The following is an 18,283-nucleotide window of genomic DNA, read 5'->3' as shown; positions in this document are numbered from 1 at the left end:
CTCTCTACCTCACACTGTTTCTGACTGAAATCACTCCCTCTCCAGTCACAGGCACAGCGTTAACACTCCATATGAAATAACTGTGAGCCGCGGCTCCTTCACACTCAAGCCTGCAAATGTACTGTAGCTTGATTCATCTTCTAATAATGCACACTCCAGTGTCACTGGAGTGGCCATCTTTGCTTTCTACAACACAGGTAGAGTGAGGGACAGGCCGGTAGCTCATGGTAGAGCGTTTCTCATTCTAGCTATAGTATTTTTACTGTTATAACCTTTTGAGATTTCTCGAGAGTCAGAGTCGATTGGCAAATTGGTATCTGCTAGTGGGGGTATTGATATTGAATCCCTACAGTGATAAATAACAATTAAATAGGCTTTACCTATGGTTTCTACACATTCATAGATAAGGTATAGAAATACTGGACTTTATGTCCAATCTTTACCATCCATCCTATTCCCACAGTCTATTGAAAGCACCATGAGAAATATCTATAGAGAAATATATCAGCTATTTATCCAACAGAGACAAATCTAGGTTTGTGTGTTCATTCACCCCTGCACCATTTTCACATCAGATAGGAGAGGACAGTGTTCGGTGTTCGCTTCCCAGAACCCCAGCTGGGCCCATCAGTGACAGAGAGACAGCCACATGATAAAGGACGGGGGGACATACCGACGAGCACAGTGTTACTATTAAAAACCGTGTTCGGTTTGTGCTGCCTCCCGAACAGCACAGAGAGAGTAGCACTGGCGGCGATTAACCCACTTTCATTTGTCACTCCGCCTAATCCGTTCCGTAGTGCCGGCCTCGGCCATTATCGAACGCTGCTAGAGGACAGGTGGGGAGATTATCGTTCCACAATGAGCAGCACAAGACAATATGTTGTCAATTCCCAACGCTGCTGTGTGACAAGCAAACTAGATGCAGCAGCAGCCTATGTGTATTGTGCTAAACATCCCAGCAGCACCACTGAATCAGTTTATTACTACTGTAGTCTAACCACAGGGAATTGATTACATGCCTGCCTTCCCTTGACATTTGGAGCACTATCCCTAATTGCATGATAAGCCATCTCTGCTGCATCATTAATAATAATGTAAGCAGTATATCATTAGTGTTTGTCACTGTGCGTGTGATTGCTGCTAGATGAGCATGAGGGTATAGCTAGACTAAAGTCCCCCTAGCCATGCTATGCTAGGCTATGTAAGGGGCTCATCCAGTATACAATAATAGCAGCATTCTGTCAGACTGTCTGTGTTCCTTCAAGGCTAGACACGCTCCTCTGCTCCCCTGCTGCCCCCAGCTACCCCAATCTCACACTGACCATGGGTACTATCATTTAGGCCCCATAGGAATTCCTTCATCATCCTAACACATCTCTTAGCCACAAAATGCTGAGTTTCAAAACAATTTCCAATACTTTCAATGTTTTTCCAATCCTTTCAATGATTCCTGAAATTCGTTGTAGGGCCAGCTGACTTTCACAGCTGTGAATCCAAGTGTTTTCAGCTGGCACCCATCAAAGACCCATCAAGAGTGGAGAGAATGAGACTGTGAGAGAGAGAGAGCGAGAGAGAGAAAGAGTAAGAGAGAGAGAGAGAGACATGTAGCATGAGAGTGGGGCTAAAACTGAAAGGTGGAGTGTGAAGGAGAGATGGCAAGGGAGGAACAGCAAGAAACACATGACACACAAGAGAGGATATGGGCTATATGTATGAAGAGTGGAGGAGGGGGAGAGAGGAAGCAGTTAGGGTGTGCAGACTGTTGCTGACGAGTGACGCATAACAGAGTATTTGAGAAAGCGAAACAAAATGAAAATAACTTGAACAGACAGTCTACAAACTTGGCACAGAGGGTTAGGGTTAGGGTCAGCAGATGTGGGCCTTACTGACGATGAGCAGGTATAATTCTGGTACTATAAAGCCTCTCTCAACTTCAGCCCAGCTTTCTCAGCACACAAGCGTAGGGAATTGACACTAAGACTGGCTGGAGCCAGGGCCGATCAACAGTGATTCTAGAACAAGTTGAAGCTCTAGGAGCAAATGTTAAATGAGTGACAGATATTGCCCTCTGTCTGAATGCAATTCCTGCTAGAGAGAATAAGAATTCCCCGGTTCACATGCCTGATAATAATGACAGATAATGGTTGGTAATGACAGCCATTATAATCTATAGCCGATATAGGAGCACAGTTAAGTCACACTTTACGACACATGCTAGCTAACTAGGCCTAGGCCTATGTCACGGCAGTTGTTCAGCCTCTTCAGTGTCCCAAATCAAATCAAATCAAATCTTATTGGTCACATGCGCCGAATACAACAGGTGCAGACATTACAGTGAAATGCTTACTTACAGCCCTTAAAAATAAATGCACTGTTGGTTAACAAAAAAAGTAAAAATAAAACAACAACAAAAAAAGTATTGAGAAAAAAAGAGCAGAAGTAGAATAAAAGTAAGGGAGGCTATATATACAGGGGGGTACCGTTGCAGAGTCAATGTGCGGGGGCACCGGCTAGTTGAGGTAGTTGAGGTAATATGTACATGTGGGTAGAGTTAAAGTGATTATGCATAAATAATTAACAGAGTAGCAGCAGCGTAAAAAGGATGGGGTGGGGGGGGGCAGTGCAAATAGTCCGGGTAGCCATGATTAGCTGTTCAGGAGTCTTATGGCTTGGGGGTAGAAGCTGTTGAGAAGTCTTTTGGACCTAGACTTGGCACTCCGGTACCGCTTGCCGTGCGGTAGCAGAGAGAACAGTCTATGACTAGGGTGGCTGGAGTCTTTGACAATTTTGAGGGCCTTCCTCTGACACCGCCTGGTATAGAGGTCCTGGATGGCAGGAAGCAGTTAATATGACCAACAAGAGGAAAACCAACAGTTCTAGTGGGACCCACTACCAACAGTGTGTGTGAACCTAGTCACATGACTGTAATGGTCGAGCAGGTGGCACAGCACTATATAATGGCACTGATGATATATAGAGTGGACTGTACAGTGGATATGACAGCCTGCATTTCTAATGAGCCATGAGAGGCCTTCCTTAGCAGAGCAGACAAGTGGGTGCCTCCAACAATTAGAAGTCAAGTTGGTAATTATAGTCTTGTTGAGTCTGCAGTGTGAACTTCCTGCCATGGGTGCTAGATCCAGTTTAATTTGGGAGTGTTCATCTTGTTCCGTCTAATTAAAAGCAGAATGTCATTGTTTAAGTGTGTGGAAATAATGTGGCCACTTACAGTGGGGAGAACAAGTATTTGATACACTGCCGATTTTGCAGGTTTTCCTACTTACAAAGCATGTAGAGGTCTGTAATTGTTATCATAGGTACACTTCAACTGTGAGAGACGGAATCTAAAACAAAAATCCAGAAAATCACATTGTATCATTTTTAATTAATTAATTTGCATTTTATTGCATGACATAAGTATTTGATCACCTACCAACCAGTAAGAATTCCGGCTCTCACAGACCTGTTAGTTTTTCTTTAAGAAGCCCTCCTGTTCTCCACTCATTACCTGTATTAACTGCACCTGTTTGAACTCGTTACCTGTATAAAATACACCTGTCCACACACTCAATCAAACAGACTCCAACCTCTCCACAATAGCCAAGACCAGAGAGCTGTGTAAGGACATCAGGGTTAAAATTGTAGACCTGCACAAGGCTGGGATGGTCTACAGGACAATAGGCAAGCAGCTTGGTGAGAAGGCAACAACTGTTGGCGCAATTATTAGAAAATGGAAGAAGTTCAAGATGACGGTCAATCACCCTCGGTCTGGGGCTCCATGCAAGATCTCACCTCGTGGGGCATCAATGATCATGAGGAAGGTGAGGGATCAGCCCAGAACTACACGGCAGGACCTGGTCAATGACCTGAAGAGAGCTGGGACCACAGTCTCAAAGAAAACCATTAGTAACACACTACGCCATCATGGATTAAAATCCTGCAGCGCACGCAAGGTCCCCCTGCTCAAGCCAGCGCATGTCCAGGCCCGTCTGAAGTTTGCCAATGACCATCTGGATGATCCAGAGGAGGAATGGGAGAAGGTCATGTGGTCTGATGAGACAAAAATAGAGCTTTTTGGTGTAAACTCCACTCGCCGTGTTTGGAGGAAGAAGAAGGATGAGTACAACCCCAAGAACACCATCCCAACCATGAAGCATGGAGGTGGAAAAATCATTCTTTGGGGATGCTTTTCTGCAAAAGGGACAGGACGACTGCACCGTATTGAGGGGAGGATGGATGGGGCCATGTATCGCGAGATCTTGGCCAGCAACCTCCTTCCCTCAGTAAGAGCATTGAAGATGGGTCGTGGCTGGGTCTTCCAGCATGACAACGACCCGAAACACACAGCCAGGGCAACTAAGGAGTGGCTCCGTAAGAAGCATCTCAAGGTCCTGGAGTGGCCTAGCCAGTCTCCAGACCTGAACACAATAGAAAATCTTTGGAGGGAGCTGAAAGTCCGTATTGCCCAGCGACAGCCCCGAAACCTGAAGGATCTGGAGAAGGTCTGTATGGAGGAGTGGGCCAAAATCCCTGCTGCAGTGTGTGCAAACCTGGTCAAGACCTACAGGAAACGTATGATATCTGTAATTGCAAACAAAGGTTTCTGTACCAAATATTAAGTTCTGCTTTTCTGATGTATCAAATACTTATGTCATGCAATAAAATGCAAATGAATGACTTAAAAATCATACAATGTGATTTTCTGGATTTTTGTTTTAGATTCCGTCTCTCACAGTTGAAGTGTACCTATGATAAAAATTACAGACCTCTACATGCTTTGTAAGTAGGAAAACCTGCAAAATTGGCAGTGTATCAAATACTTGTTCTCCCCACTGTACATACACCAAGACCGCCGAAAAAATTATCAATGTTTGATCGGTTTCGCGTTTGACAATGTACTAGATACTACTGTATGGTCCTGCAAGGACAAAACACAACCGCATGTGCCTGTGTATCCAGAAGACCTTATCCTATAATGCCAGAAAAGGATGGATAATAAAAATATATCACATACTGTAGGGTGAGGACAAGGCTCAACATACAGTAGGACTACAGAGTCTACCATTAGAATGACCTCTTAGCTTTCAAATATCATTTTTAAATAGTGCTTGATGGAAGCCTGCGTGCTGGAATCTCCAACGTAATTAATCCACTAAGGAAAATTATTCACACGGAAACATTAACATTTCCTATCCGAATCGCAATTGCCTCTTAACTGTAACAAGCTGCCATTTGTTTCATTAACTATAATAATGAAGGGGGGTGTGCTGTATATACAGTGAAGAGGTTTATAGCTTTTCTGATATTAATTTCAGCAAAGCTGGTGAAATGAAAGAGGGGCATATCAAAGCTCAGAGGCAGCCATTATGACAATTAATGGCTGCCTAAACATAACAATTATAGCTCCCCTTAGCTTGTGACTCATTTGTGTAATGGAGGAGATGGTCATGTGACATTGCCCTCTGCACATCTCTTCGCTGGTAAAAAAAAATCTACATGGCAACTTTATGAGTTATAATTATATAATAAATAATGAACAGGAACTCCCCACCTACTCACTTAAAGCTGCCAAATAAAGTATATAAAATAACTAATAAAGTTCAAATTCAATCTTTCCTCAAGAGTCCTAAATCTACATGTTTCATAATACAATCAATCAATGAAGTAAAGTGCAGAGACCAATCTTCAACATTGTCATTCCTATCACGCAATAGCCTCACCATGTAAACGGTGACATACCAATATTAGGAAGGTAATATAGCCATAAAGAGACTCTCAGCCCCATGGCAAAATGTGTAGAATTGCAGGAAAATAGCTATTAAACAGCAACATTTTTGGTCAGAGCATGCCCACTAGCACTACAAAGCCTCTCCGCAGAGTTCCACAGAATGAAGAGGTCAGCAAACTGGTTTCAATTTCACTTTTCAATTAAACTACAAGAGTCTAGTGTCTTTTCGATACAATCAGCAAAATAGTTCTCTGAGACAACCACAGACTTTGTGAAACTAAAGTTCCCCTGAGAACCCTGTTCTGTGACACACAGAGGCAGTGGGACATTCTAGTTCGATCATCACTAGTGGTGACCCGTCATTCAGGGCAGGTGGGGCAGAGCTGTACATTTCAAAAGTGCTAAACAAATAGTTATATTGACTACGTCCGTCCTAGCTCGCTCATTAATGTCTTCATCGAAATTACGGATTGCCTCTTATCCGCTTGTCGTCCCCTTATGCCACAATTTGTACATCTCAATAGCCAAGTGTAGCAGTGGTAAGATGTTGGGACTCTGCTGTTTGGGACAGCTTTACGTAGGACCTAACAGTTTGTGGGCACCGTTTGTCACCATTACAGTGCAATTAATGTATTGTTTAGTGTTGTGGTTTGTTTTGTTTGCCCCACCAAGATTTACATGCAAAATCACCACTGATCATCACCAAGGCTCCCGATAACACAAACTCCAGAGAGTATAGACATCAAGACCACAACAACATCAACAGAAGTTGGACAGTTGGACCAACTCATTAGTAGTTATACATTATATGTATAAACCTCAAGTCATCACTCTTAAAACTGTCTTTTGTCTGTGTCTCTGAATAAGATGGAGCACTCCTCTATGTTGCCTGGCAGCCCATCCACAACGCTCCGGCCAAACTGACGTTTCTTCCATCGATAGAGTAGTGGAATTAAATTCATGGTGAGTCATCAGGGAACCTCTATGGGGATCCCCTTGAAAGAATATGCGTTGACGTTGCTCTCTACTCCTTACCCACATAAACCCACACTCTCTTGTGAATTCCCTCAGCATATAATTTCCCTGAATGATACATGCATATGCAATATATACAAAGCCAGTGGGCCTGCATGTGTCTGTGCTGTTTGTTGATGGGCCCAGCAGCGCTTATCTCCCCTGGCTGTCAGGTGGAAGAGGCCTGAGGTAAAAGGCTTTTGGGTTAAAGGGAAGCAAGACTCCATTACAAGTGAACTGAAAATGAAACCATTTGCCATGTAACAACAGGTCAATATGTCAAAAAGCCTGACTGATGGAGAAAAAAACAGACAAAAAAACCCCAGGGATCTTTATTCTCTTTGTTTCCATTTTTTCAGGAAATGTCATTCATGGCAGTTTAGTGTTTTGACTGCGGATGTATGGCAAGTAAAAGGGATTATGCAGTATTATTAGGACCTTTAACAGTGAAAAATACATGTCATGTCTCAGTCAGGGTTACCAGCTAATCACATGAAGAATGGGAAATCGAGTAGATCAGGGGAGAAAAAGCCACATCTATTAGCCTTTTCTGTGAAACCCCTCTTCTGCTTGAGAAACAGTTAGCAGTACACTAGCCTCTGAAGCCCAGGCTCCGCTCGCTTAGTCGAGTCAGCGAGACAAGATTTGGAAGGATGGCTTCGCGAGACTGTACACGTCATGAGCATCATATTTCCAGAGTACAAGACTAGCCCAGCCAAGATGGATGATTCACTATCAACATGCATGTCATCCGTCATCTCATAATCTCAAATCCATTAGATACGGTCTGAAATGACAAGACTGGTTTCCCCACCATAGAGTTAATTTTAATTTTTTTGTCACCATGATACAGATGTTTTTTCAACCACATAGTGAGACACTCAAATGTAGTTTTGACACACTAGAAACAATCTATATATAACACATTACAACATCCATACACATGTATGCATAAACAGAAAACAGAGTACAGTAGACAAAAGGATAATTAGGCACTTTTAAAGAAATGTCTGTGTTAGAGGATAAAGTGGCAGGCATTTGCGCAGGAATTTACAATATTGTTACCTGACAATTATTACCAGATTTTTATTGTTCCCGAATATAATTTTCATCTAGACCGTTAACATTTTCATTTTGGCTGGACTGCTGATGAAAAAGATAATCCCTAATGTCATTGTATAACCCACAGTAAAGAGCATCTCTAGTGTCATTGTATAACCCACAGTAAAGAGCATCTCTAATGTCATTGTATAACTCACAGTAAAGAGCATCTCAAATATCATTGTATAACCCACAGTAAAGATCATATCTAATGTCATTGTATAACCCACAGTAAAGATCATCTCTAATGTCGTTGTATAACCCACAGTAAAGAGCATCTCTAATGTCATTGTATAACCCACAGTAAAGAGCATCTCTAATGTCGTTGTATAACCCACAGTAACGATCATCTCTAATGTTGTTGTTTAACCCACAGTAAAGATCATCTCTAATGTCGTTGTATAACTCACAGTAAAGATCATATCTAATGTCGTTGTATAACCCACAGTAAAGAGCATCTCTAATGTCATTGTATAACCCACAGTAAAGAGCATCTCTAATGTCGTTGTATAACCCACAGTAAAGAGCATCTCTAATGTCGTTGTATAACCCACAGTAAAGCAAGGCATGAGCTTATGTTTCAATGGAACCATCATTACAGAAAGTACATACACGTTTATCTTAGGGAGTGTTTGTGTATCAACCAGTGTCAATAGAGAGACTGTAGCACATATGTATGTGCCTAATCTCGGTTAACTCAGAACTAAAGTATTGCGTAATTGGTCAGATGCTCGATTACGTTGTGGGTTCATACAGCGTGTGTTAAGAGAAGAGATTGGAACCTGAATGAAGAGCTCCACCCTCTCTCTTTGCATGTTACTGCCAGATGCTAACACCTGCGAAATCATGATTTATCCTAAGCACCGGAACTAATGCTGCCTGTTATCTCACGCATCCCGTTGTATCATGACAGATCTACTGTACCATTTATGTTACACAGTCTGTACACGAGAGATTAGTATGTGCCATACGTAGCATTCCACAGCGGCATCTAGTCTGAAATACCTTTTACATCCCTTACAGAGATAACCTCTATTGCATTTTGTCCATTATGTAACGCAACATTTCTTTCACATTACAAGTTGATGATTAATCATGACTGGAGACCAGTAACGTATTAGGGGGCCAGGGCTGAGCCAGTCAGACAAACCTTATGACCAGTCCTACAACACTGATACATCCCCCATGCACAACAGTAGACTTTATCATTTACATTTTAGTCATTTAGCAGACGCTCTTATCCAGAGCGACGTACAGTTAGTGAGTGCATACATTATTAATTTTTTTATTTTTCATACTGGCCCCCCGTGGGAATCGAATCCACAACCCTGGCGTTGCAAACGCCATGCTCTACCAACTGAGCTACATCCCTGCTGGCCATTCCCTCCCCTACCCTGGACGACGCTGGGCCAATTGTGCGCCGCCCCATGGGTCTCCCGGTCGCGGCCGGCTACGACAGAGCCTGGATTCGAACCAGGATCTCTAGTGGCACAGCTAGCACTGCGATGCAGTGCCTTAGACCACTGCGCCACTCGGGAGGTTATCAAAAGGCTTTATGAAAGGGCTTACGCTATTGGCTAGCCTAGTCCATTACAGCAGCCAATACGTATATCCTTGCCTTGGTTAAAGTAAAAACAGACTGGACCATTAGGCTAACAATATGCTAATAAGATGTCATAATGCTAAATGGTCAATGTGACAGAAATGACTGCTGCGCTCAGCTAGCTGATATATAATAATAATAATATGCCATTTAGCAGACGCTTTTATCCAAAGCGACTTACAGTCATGCGTGCATACATTTTTTTTTTGTGTATGGGTGGTCCCGGGGATCGAACCCACTACCTTGGCGTTACAAGCGCCGTGCTCTACCAGCTGAGCTACTGAGAACCACATCCTAATTAACAATAGCAGCTTCATGAGTTCTCAGACACATTGGAAGTGATAACAGTACTGTGATAAATTGAAGTTCCTTTGTTTATTTAAATGTATCTTCTGAGATTTCTCTTATCATCCATCCACAGATTAAATCAGGTCATTTACATTCATAATGATTCAATTAAGATTAGTCCCCTGTAGATCAGTTGGTAGAGCATGGCGATTGCAACACCAGGGTTGTGGGTTCGTTTCCCACGGGGGGCCAGTATGAAAATGTATGCACTCACTAACTGTAAGTCACTCTGGATAAGAGCGTCTGCTAAATGACTCAAATGTAAATGTAACTATCTCATCAACCCACAGTGCTATGTCTGTGATGCAAGCCCATTTCACTCCTATTCAAAACATATTGAACAACCACTCATTAGTCACTGCAGTTCCGCCCACAGTCGCCATTCCATGGTAATGCTGGGAAATAGATTCAGACTGCATTAGATGAAGAGAGAACCTCTCCTGACCGGATGAGTGATTATGGATCTTCTTTCTGTATATACTTCCCCTCTTGCTTCAAAAGCCCATCAATAAGCCATCATAACACAGATAAGTTCAGACTCAATTAAAGAGTCGCCATAGCACTCAGACTACAATATAATTAAACGTATTGCAATAAATGTGTCCAGCTATGCCAAAATAAACACACCTTGGGCAAATGTTACTCCACATTATATACTGAGTGGTTCGAGCCCTGAATGCTGATGGGCTGAAAGCCGTTGTATATGAGACCATATAGCACCGGTATGACAAAACATTTATTTTTTACTGTTCTAATTACTGTTTACTGTTCATAATAGCAATAAGGTACTTCGGAGGTTTGTGGTATATGGCCAATATACCACGGCTAAGGGCTATATATAGGCACTCTGTATACATGCCTAAGAACAGCCCATAGCCGTAGTATATTGGCCATATACCACACCCCCTCGTGCCTTATTGCTTAATTATTTCACTCAATCACTAAAATCATACAGTATAGTAATCCTTTGATACAGCACAGTCTGTTCTGAAGCAATGTTTCCTCAAAATATGCCAGTGATATCTGGATCTCCTCAGCTGCCATGAGTCGAATGTGTTGTGCTCCAAAATGGAGGGATCTGCACTCTGAACACCTTCTCAATCGATCAATAAGCTCCTCTTGGCCTTTGTCTACATCAATAATGGTATTTCTGCTGTTTGGCTCATCCTCATCACTGAGTATTTATTTCCCTCTGGACACTGTTGGCATAGTCTTCAACAATAAGATGACTCCTTCAACAGTAATATGGCTCAAACGGGAAGAAAACTAAGAATACACTACAAAATATACTGTAGGGCAACACTGCACTAGATTCTACCACTTAGCCAGAGCCAACCATTAATCAACTAAGATTGACTAGCTACCTGGAGTTGCAGTTTGTCTATTTCATTTGTTTTCCGAGTGTTCCATTGTGTGTGTCTGTCTCTGAATCATATGAACCCTAAGCAACATGAGATGCATGACCTTCCCTCCAACCTCACAGGCTTCCTCTGCAAAATGGAGAGGCCTGACCCAAAGGATTTACATCGCCCAGCCTTACATATAACCTTTGCTCTCCTCTCAGGGATGTGTGTGGAAGAGCACCCAGGAGCAGAGGACCTTTCGGAGGGAATGTGCATTCAAAAACAGGCCTATTATATACCTGGAACGCTGGATGAACATACAGTGAGCTCCAAAAGTATTTGGACAGTGACAACATTTGTATTGTTTTGGCTCTGTACTCCAGCACTTTGGATATGAAATCATACAATGACTATGAGGTTAAAGTGCAAACTGACAGCTTTAATTTGAGGGTATTTTCATCCACATCGGGTGAACCATTTAGAACTTACAGAACTTATAGTACATAGTCCCACCATTTTAGGGGACCAAAAGTATTGGGATAAATTCACAAATATGTGTATTGAAGTAGTCCAAAGTTTAGTATTTGGTCCCATATTCCTAGCATACATTGATGGGGCGGCAGGTAGCTTAGTGGGTAAGAGCGTTGTGCCAGTAACCGAAAGGTCGCTGGTTCCAATCCCCGAGCCGACTAGGTGAAAAATCTGTCGATGTGCCCTTGAGCAAGGCACTTAACCCTAATTGCTCCTGTAAGTCGCTCTGGATAAGAGCGTCTGCTAAATGACTGTAAATGTAAATTACATCTCGCTTGTGACTACAAACTTGTTAGATGCATTTGCTTTTTGTTTCGCTTGTGTTTCAGATTATTTTGTACCAAATATAAATTAATGGTAAATAATGTATTGTGTCATTTTGGAGTCACTTTAATTGTAAATAAGAATAGAATATGTTTAAAAACCCTTCTACATTAATGTGGATGCTACCATGATTATGGATCATTCTGAAAGAATCGTGAATAATGATGAGTGAGAAAGTTAGACGCACAAATATCAAATCCCCCAAGACATGCTAACCTCTAACCATTACAATAACAAGGGAGGCTAGCATTTTGGGGGGATATGATCTACAGTGCATTCGGAAAGTATTCAGACCCCTTGACTTTTTCAACATTTTTGTTACATTTATTCTAAAATTGATTAAATTGATTTCTTTCCTCATCAATTTACACACAATACCCTCAATTATAAACTATAAAATATTAAATTAAATATATTCAATATTAAAACTAAATATTACCTCAATTACCTAAACTAACCTGTGCCCCCGCACATTGCCTCTGTACCGGTACCCCCTGTATATAGCCTCCCTACAGTTATATTATTTTGTACTTATATATTTCTTTACTTAACACTTATTTTTCTTAAAACTGCATTGTTGGTTAAGGGCTTGTAAGTAAACATTTCAGAATAAGGTCTAAACCTGTTGTATTCGGCGCATGTGGGAAATACATTTTGATTTGATTTGATTTAATGACAAAGCAAAAAACGTTTTGACAATTTTGCACATTTATTAAAAATAATCTCACATTTACATAAGTTTTCAGACCCTTTACTCTGTACTTTGTTGAAGCACCTTTGGCAGAAATTACAGCCTCAAGTCTTCTTGGGTATGACGCTACAAGCTTGGCACACCTGTATTTGGGGAATTTATCCCATTCTTCTCTGCAGATCCTCTCAAGCTCTGTCAGGTTGGATGGGGAGCGTCATGCACAGCTATTTGCAGGTCTCTCCAGAGACGTTCAATCGGGTTCAAGTCCGGGCTCTGCCTGGGCCACTCAAGGACATTCAGAGACTTGTCCCGAAGCCACTCTTTAGTTGTTTTGGCTGTGTGCTTAGGGTCGTTGTCCTGTTGGAAGGTTAACCTTTGCCCCAGTCTGAGGTCCTGAGCGCTCTGGAGCAGGTTTTCATCAAGGATCTCTCTGTACTTTGCTCCATTCATCTTTCCCTCGATCCTGACTAGTCTCCCAGTCCCTGCCACTGAAAAACATTCCCATAGCATGATGCTGCCACCACCATGCTTCACCGTAGGGATGGTGCCAGGTTTCCTCCACACGTGACACTTGGCATTCAGGCCAAAGAGTTCAATCTTGGTTTCATCAGACCAGAGAATCTTGTTTCTCATTGTCTGAGAGTCCTTTAGGTGCCTTTTGGCAAACTCCAAGTGAGCTGTCATGTGCCTTTTACTGAGTAGTGGCTTCATTCTGGCCACTCTACCATAAAGGCATGATTGGTGGAGTGCTGCAGAGATGGTTGTCCTTCTGGAAGGTGCTCCCATCTCCACAGAGGAACACTGGAGCTCTATCAGAGCGACCATTGGGTTATTGGTCACCTCCCTAACCAAGGCCCTTCTCCCCTGTTTGCTCAGTTTGGCCGGGCGGCCAGCTCTAGGAAGAGTCTTTGTGGTTACAAACTTCTTCCATTTAAGAATGATGGAGGCCACTGTGCTCTTGGGGACCTTCAACGCTGCATAAATGTTTTGGTACCCTTGCCTAGATCTGTGCCTCGACACAATCCTGTCTCGGAGCTCTATGGACAATTCCTTCGACCTCATGGCTTGGTTTTTGCTCTGACATGCACTGTCAACTGTGGGACCTTATATAGACAGGTGTGTGCCTTTCCAAAACATGTCCAATCAATTGAATTTACCCCAGGTGGACTCCAATCAAGTTGTAGAAACATCTCAAGGATGATCAATGCAAACAGGATGCACCTGAGCTCAATTTCGAGTCTCATAGCAAGGGGTCTGAATACTTATGTACATAAGGTATTTCTGTTTTATTATTTTTAATACATTTGCCAACATTTCTAAAAACCTGTTTTTGTTTTGTCATTATGCGGTATTGTGTGTAGATTGATGAGGAACATGTTTTATTTCATCCATTTAGAATAAGGCTGTAACGTACCAAAATGTGGAAAAAGTCAAGGGGTCTGAATACTTCCGAATGTACTGTCCTCTGTAACTTTCTCACTGATCATTATTCATGATTCATTCAAGACTATCCGTAATCATGGTAGCGTCCACATTAATGTAGAAGTGTTTAGAAACATATCCTAGTCACAAACGTGATGTAATCATTGAGTGATAGGAATATGGGACCAATACTTAACTTTTGACTACTTTAATACACAAGTGAATTTGTTCCATTACTTTTGGTCCCCTAAAATGGTGGGACTAGGTACAAAAAGTGCTGTAATTTCTAAACGGTTCACCCGATATGGATGAAAGAATACTCTCAAATTAAAGCTGACAGTCTGCACTTTAACCTCATAGTCATTGTATCATTTCATATCCAAAGTGCTGGAGTACAGAGCCAAAACAACCGAACATGTGTCACTGTCCTAATACTTTTGGAGCTCACTGTACGTGACTCAGTAACCGTGGCGCATCCGAATCCCAACAGAAGAGGAGATGAAAGCTCATTGGAGCTGAGATGGAAGAGGGGGCACCAGAGAGTCAGATATGGACCTTTGCTCCAGGAGTGTGGAAACACCTTGCGTTCTGGGCTAGATGGGCTGGAGTGGGGAAACACCTTGCGTTCTGGGCTAGATGGGCTTTAGGGCAAAAGCTCTTGAAGAGATATTGATAAAAGAAACAGGCTGTATCTGTTGACTGTTCCTTTTTTAGCCCATTGATGGAATGGACTCTACGAGGCCCTGCAGGAGATTACGTATGATTTGGTCCTGCATGTATTGCTGCCTGTTTCTCCTGGCTGACTGGCCGGCTAGCTGGCTGACTGGCTGGGAGTGGTACAGCTATGGAGAATGTGTAGTGAGATCTATCACTAATCCTGTTCCTTTAGGTGCAGTGTGAAAGTCCCAACCTGGAGAGGAGAGGGCGATGGGCCAACCGCAGAGGGCCTGGAAGAGCACAATCCCTTTCCTATGTTGACTTCCAGCCCGGCTTTGTGGATTAGCACAGCGTGGTAATAGTCGCTGAGCATATTTGTTGAAAGCATTAAAGGTAAAATCATTATCTAAAACAATAACCCAGGTGCTTCATTCAGGTGTTCAGCCAACCAGGAGCCATGGATTAGGCCGTTTATTAGGAGATTAAACATGAAGATGCATAACCAAGGCCAACTTTTTGTCATCACACAGGGGTCGTCACACAAAGGGAGCGTTTCGCATGAAATGCCAGGAATGACGAGAGTCCACATTGCCACAGGGAGATGCCTACCATGACAAAACCTTCAGTTCATGGTGCACTGGCCACTCACTTTGGTTACACAGTGAAAATCAGTGTTTAATCCAGATGAATGCATGCAGGAGTCAGAGCCAGACAAATCAAAACGTGGAAGGCACTAGACCAGTGATCTATGATATATGGACAACAAGGGCAACTTCCACCATTAAAGACTGTGAGCAATCATACATCTTGTTAATCATATATCTCATTTTATACAATAAACCTAACTGGAATTGCATTTTGTCTGGGGGACGACTACAATGACAACAGTTTAAACTAAGACCTTTGGGTATGTGCCAAAAAACAGCCAGCTGTGTGCTCTTAACTTCATACTACGATGAGACCCATTTCAACTGGAAAACATCATTTCAGCAACCAGTAGAGAAGAAATGTACCTGAGCAAAGGCTTTTCCCACTGGGCACACACTGGTTGAATCAACATTGAATTGACGTCTGTGCCCAGTGGTTTGTATGTGCCTGCTTTTCATCACAAATACAGTCATTGCAATCTTACTCAATAGTAATCTAAATGCATGTATTCATAATATTATTTATATGCACAGAGATAATAATCATCTCAATTTCAGTGTCGTATAACGGTGCCTTATCCGCATTCTACAATGGAGGCAAACCTTTTCTAACGACACTCAAAACTAACAAATGATAAAACAACCAAAAACGCACTAACAGCACAGATTAGCAGAGAGATTGATATGATGACTGGAAGCATAACCATGGATTTTGTCCAAAACATACCCAAAGGTTTGGTGGAGGGACCTTCTCTCTGGCAAAGCCCGGAAATCATGTCTCATTAGAATTAGGTGCAGTTCTGACTAATAGCACTAGGGGATGCTCTTGCATGAAGCAAAACTTTGTCTCCACCAGTATCCCACTTAATAAATTCCTTAAAACGTTAGTATTTCCAGGCTACCACTACATGTAAACACATTACAAAGACTCAAACCACAAGTATGCGACATGTTGTCTACCAGCCCCTTGTGTTCATCTGTTACAGCACGAAATTCCATAATCAACTGCCATACATTTAAATGTAGTTTACAACCTGAAACGTGTTTTAGGAAACATTCACAGTGGTGAAACTCCGTTATGGGTGGATTAGCAACAACATACACATAATGGCTAGGCCTATCCGTGTGAATTTAAAAAGGTCGATTGTCACAGCTGTGAGAAGACTAAATGTTTTAGCATTGGTTTGACTGGTAGCCTATTCCTTGCAGTGCACTGGGGGCTCCTTTAGGAGAGACAATGCATGGAATATCAGGGCAATGCCCACAAACCATTAGGAGGGTGATAATCGAGTACTTACCATATTGACTTCAGATACCATGTCTATACTGGCTATGTCTATGTTCATCCCCACTCCCACAGGGGGACCTAGAACAAACCAACAAAACGGACCGTAATGTTAACCATTTCATGATTTTTGGTTTATAACATTAATATATATCATAAACCACAAATGTAAACCTTTGAATTGCAACTGCCTACAAGCAGCACAAGAGCAATCATTCATTAACTTATTGTCAGCCAGATAACACGATACAATATGGGATTTCGAAAAGCAGGTGCGACGGTGTCTCTGATGTTTATTCGCAAAACACAGTGCATGGTGTTCATTTCGTCTAAATGCTTCGGAATAAATTGAAATTATATACGTATGTCGACAGCTTGTATGAGCGCCCAGCTAAATGTAAATGGTTTTACACCGTTTGTAAAGTAGACACCAATGGCCAACATAACAATGGGTTGGGGAATTGATTATCTCGTTCCACTACAGTCAAAAGGTGTATCATTGATTGAGCCTACAATTTGAAATACCCTTCTAGTATTGTGTTATAAAGTGGTTTGCACACGTGGAACGAGGTGGCACGATTTATCTATAGGCTACCTGGACAAACTGAAGGGTGGGCTATGTGCGTTTAACTTTAAAAAACAAAACGAGGGATTTGGACGATCCACCCAATTAGAGCAACAACTGAGTGTTATAGGGCTGACAATAGCAAAGTAAATTAGAGTTTGTATTAAATTAATTAAATTACCTCCGAAATCTGGCCTCAAGCGAATGTCATATCCTTTCAACAGTCTATCCACCGTTTCTTTTACGATTGACATATTGCTAGGGTCATTGACACTAGGGAAGGAGAAGGAATACATTCTTAGATGTGCAGGCTTCTGAAGGCATTATTGAAGTGTTTCTACAGTGTATAAGCCATAACACATTCATTCAAAGAGAAGAGTATCTAAGCTGACCACTTACCTTTGCGCACAGACCACAGCCACTATTACGAGAAAGGTCCAAACCCCAAAGTAGCTCATTTTTCTTATTCTCAACACGGCCATAGTTTTGATATGATTTTGGATTTCAGTGAAGACAGACGTGATCCAACTTATTCTGACCAGTGCAGTAATTCCAATGTGTAGCGCATGCGCATACTCTACCACAACATCAAGGAGCAGCGGCTGCTGATGCTCGTGGCAGAGCAATTTCCCTGCCAGATAACATTTTTTAAAGGGGAAAGTGAAGCCAGAAAGTAAGTGAGCCAAACGGATGCTTCTCCCTCGCCATTCAATATTTTCTAAAACTGTGAAATAAACGTAATATAGATTAACCTTTACTTTCTTTACTTTCTTATATTCCGTTTATACACATGATTATTCCAATAGAGAGGATGTTTTAAAACTACAACATGCTGAACGAAGTGGGAATACGGGAAGTTTATCGTGAGAAAGAGGACTAGGAGAAATTAGGACGAGGTGGGGGGAGCTGTGTGTAGCTACAGCTCTGAGAAAGCGTGAGCGCGCGCGAGGGCGTTTCAAGGTGCACAATGATTAGTATAAATATTGCTAGGTAATCACTGGATTATTTGTTATTGGTTTGT

The 18,283-nt window shown here is 42.1% G+C and overlaps 1 protein-coding gene across 2 annotated transcripts in view; it reads right to left on the bottom strand.

Annotated features, from left to right (window-relative positions):
- The window catches only part of LOC121579215 (gamma-aminobutyric acid receptor subunit beta-2-like), an 85,097-nt gene extending 67,182 nt beyond the window's left edge, over window positions 1-17,915 (bottom strand). The window contains exons 1-3 of one of the 2 annotated variants that reach the window (XM_041893610.2): window positions 17,662-17,915; window positions 17,444-17,535; window positions 16,711-16,778 (exon numbers count right to left, since the gene is read on the bottom strand). In XM_041893610.2, the coding sequence (XP_041749544.1) occupies window positions 16,711-16,778; window positions 17,444-17,535; window positions 17,662-17,744 (243 nt within the window). In that variant the 5' untranslated portion in view covers window positions 17,745-17,915. The remainder of the gene's footprint in view (window positions 1-16,710; window positions 16,779-17,443; window positions 17,536-17,661) is intronic. The other variant, XM_041893609.1, reaches the window with a different exon arrangement.
- Window positions 17,916-18,283: the final 368 nt, after the last annotated feature.

This window comes from Coregonus clupeaformis, chromosome 13 (genome assembly GCF_020615455.1).
Source record: "Coregonus clupeaformis isolate EN_2021a chromosome 13, ASM2061545v1, whole genome shotgun sequence".
NCBI lineage: Eukaryota > Metazoa > Chordata > Actinopteri > Salmoniformes > Salmonidae > Coregonus > Coregonus clupeaformis.
Note: the sequence above shows the minus strand (reverse complement) of the source record. Positions and strands in the feature narration are given on the sequence as shown.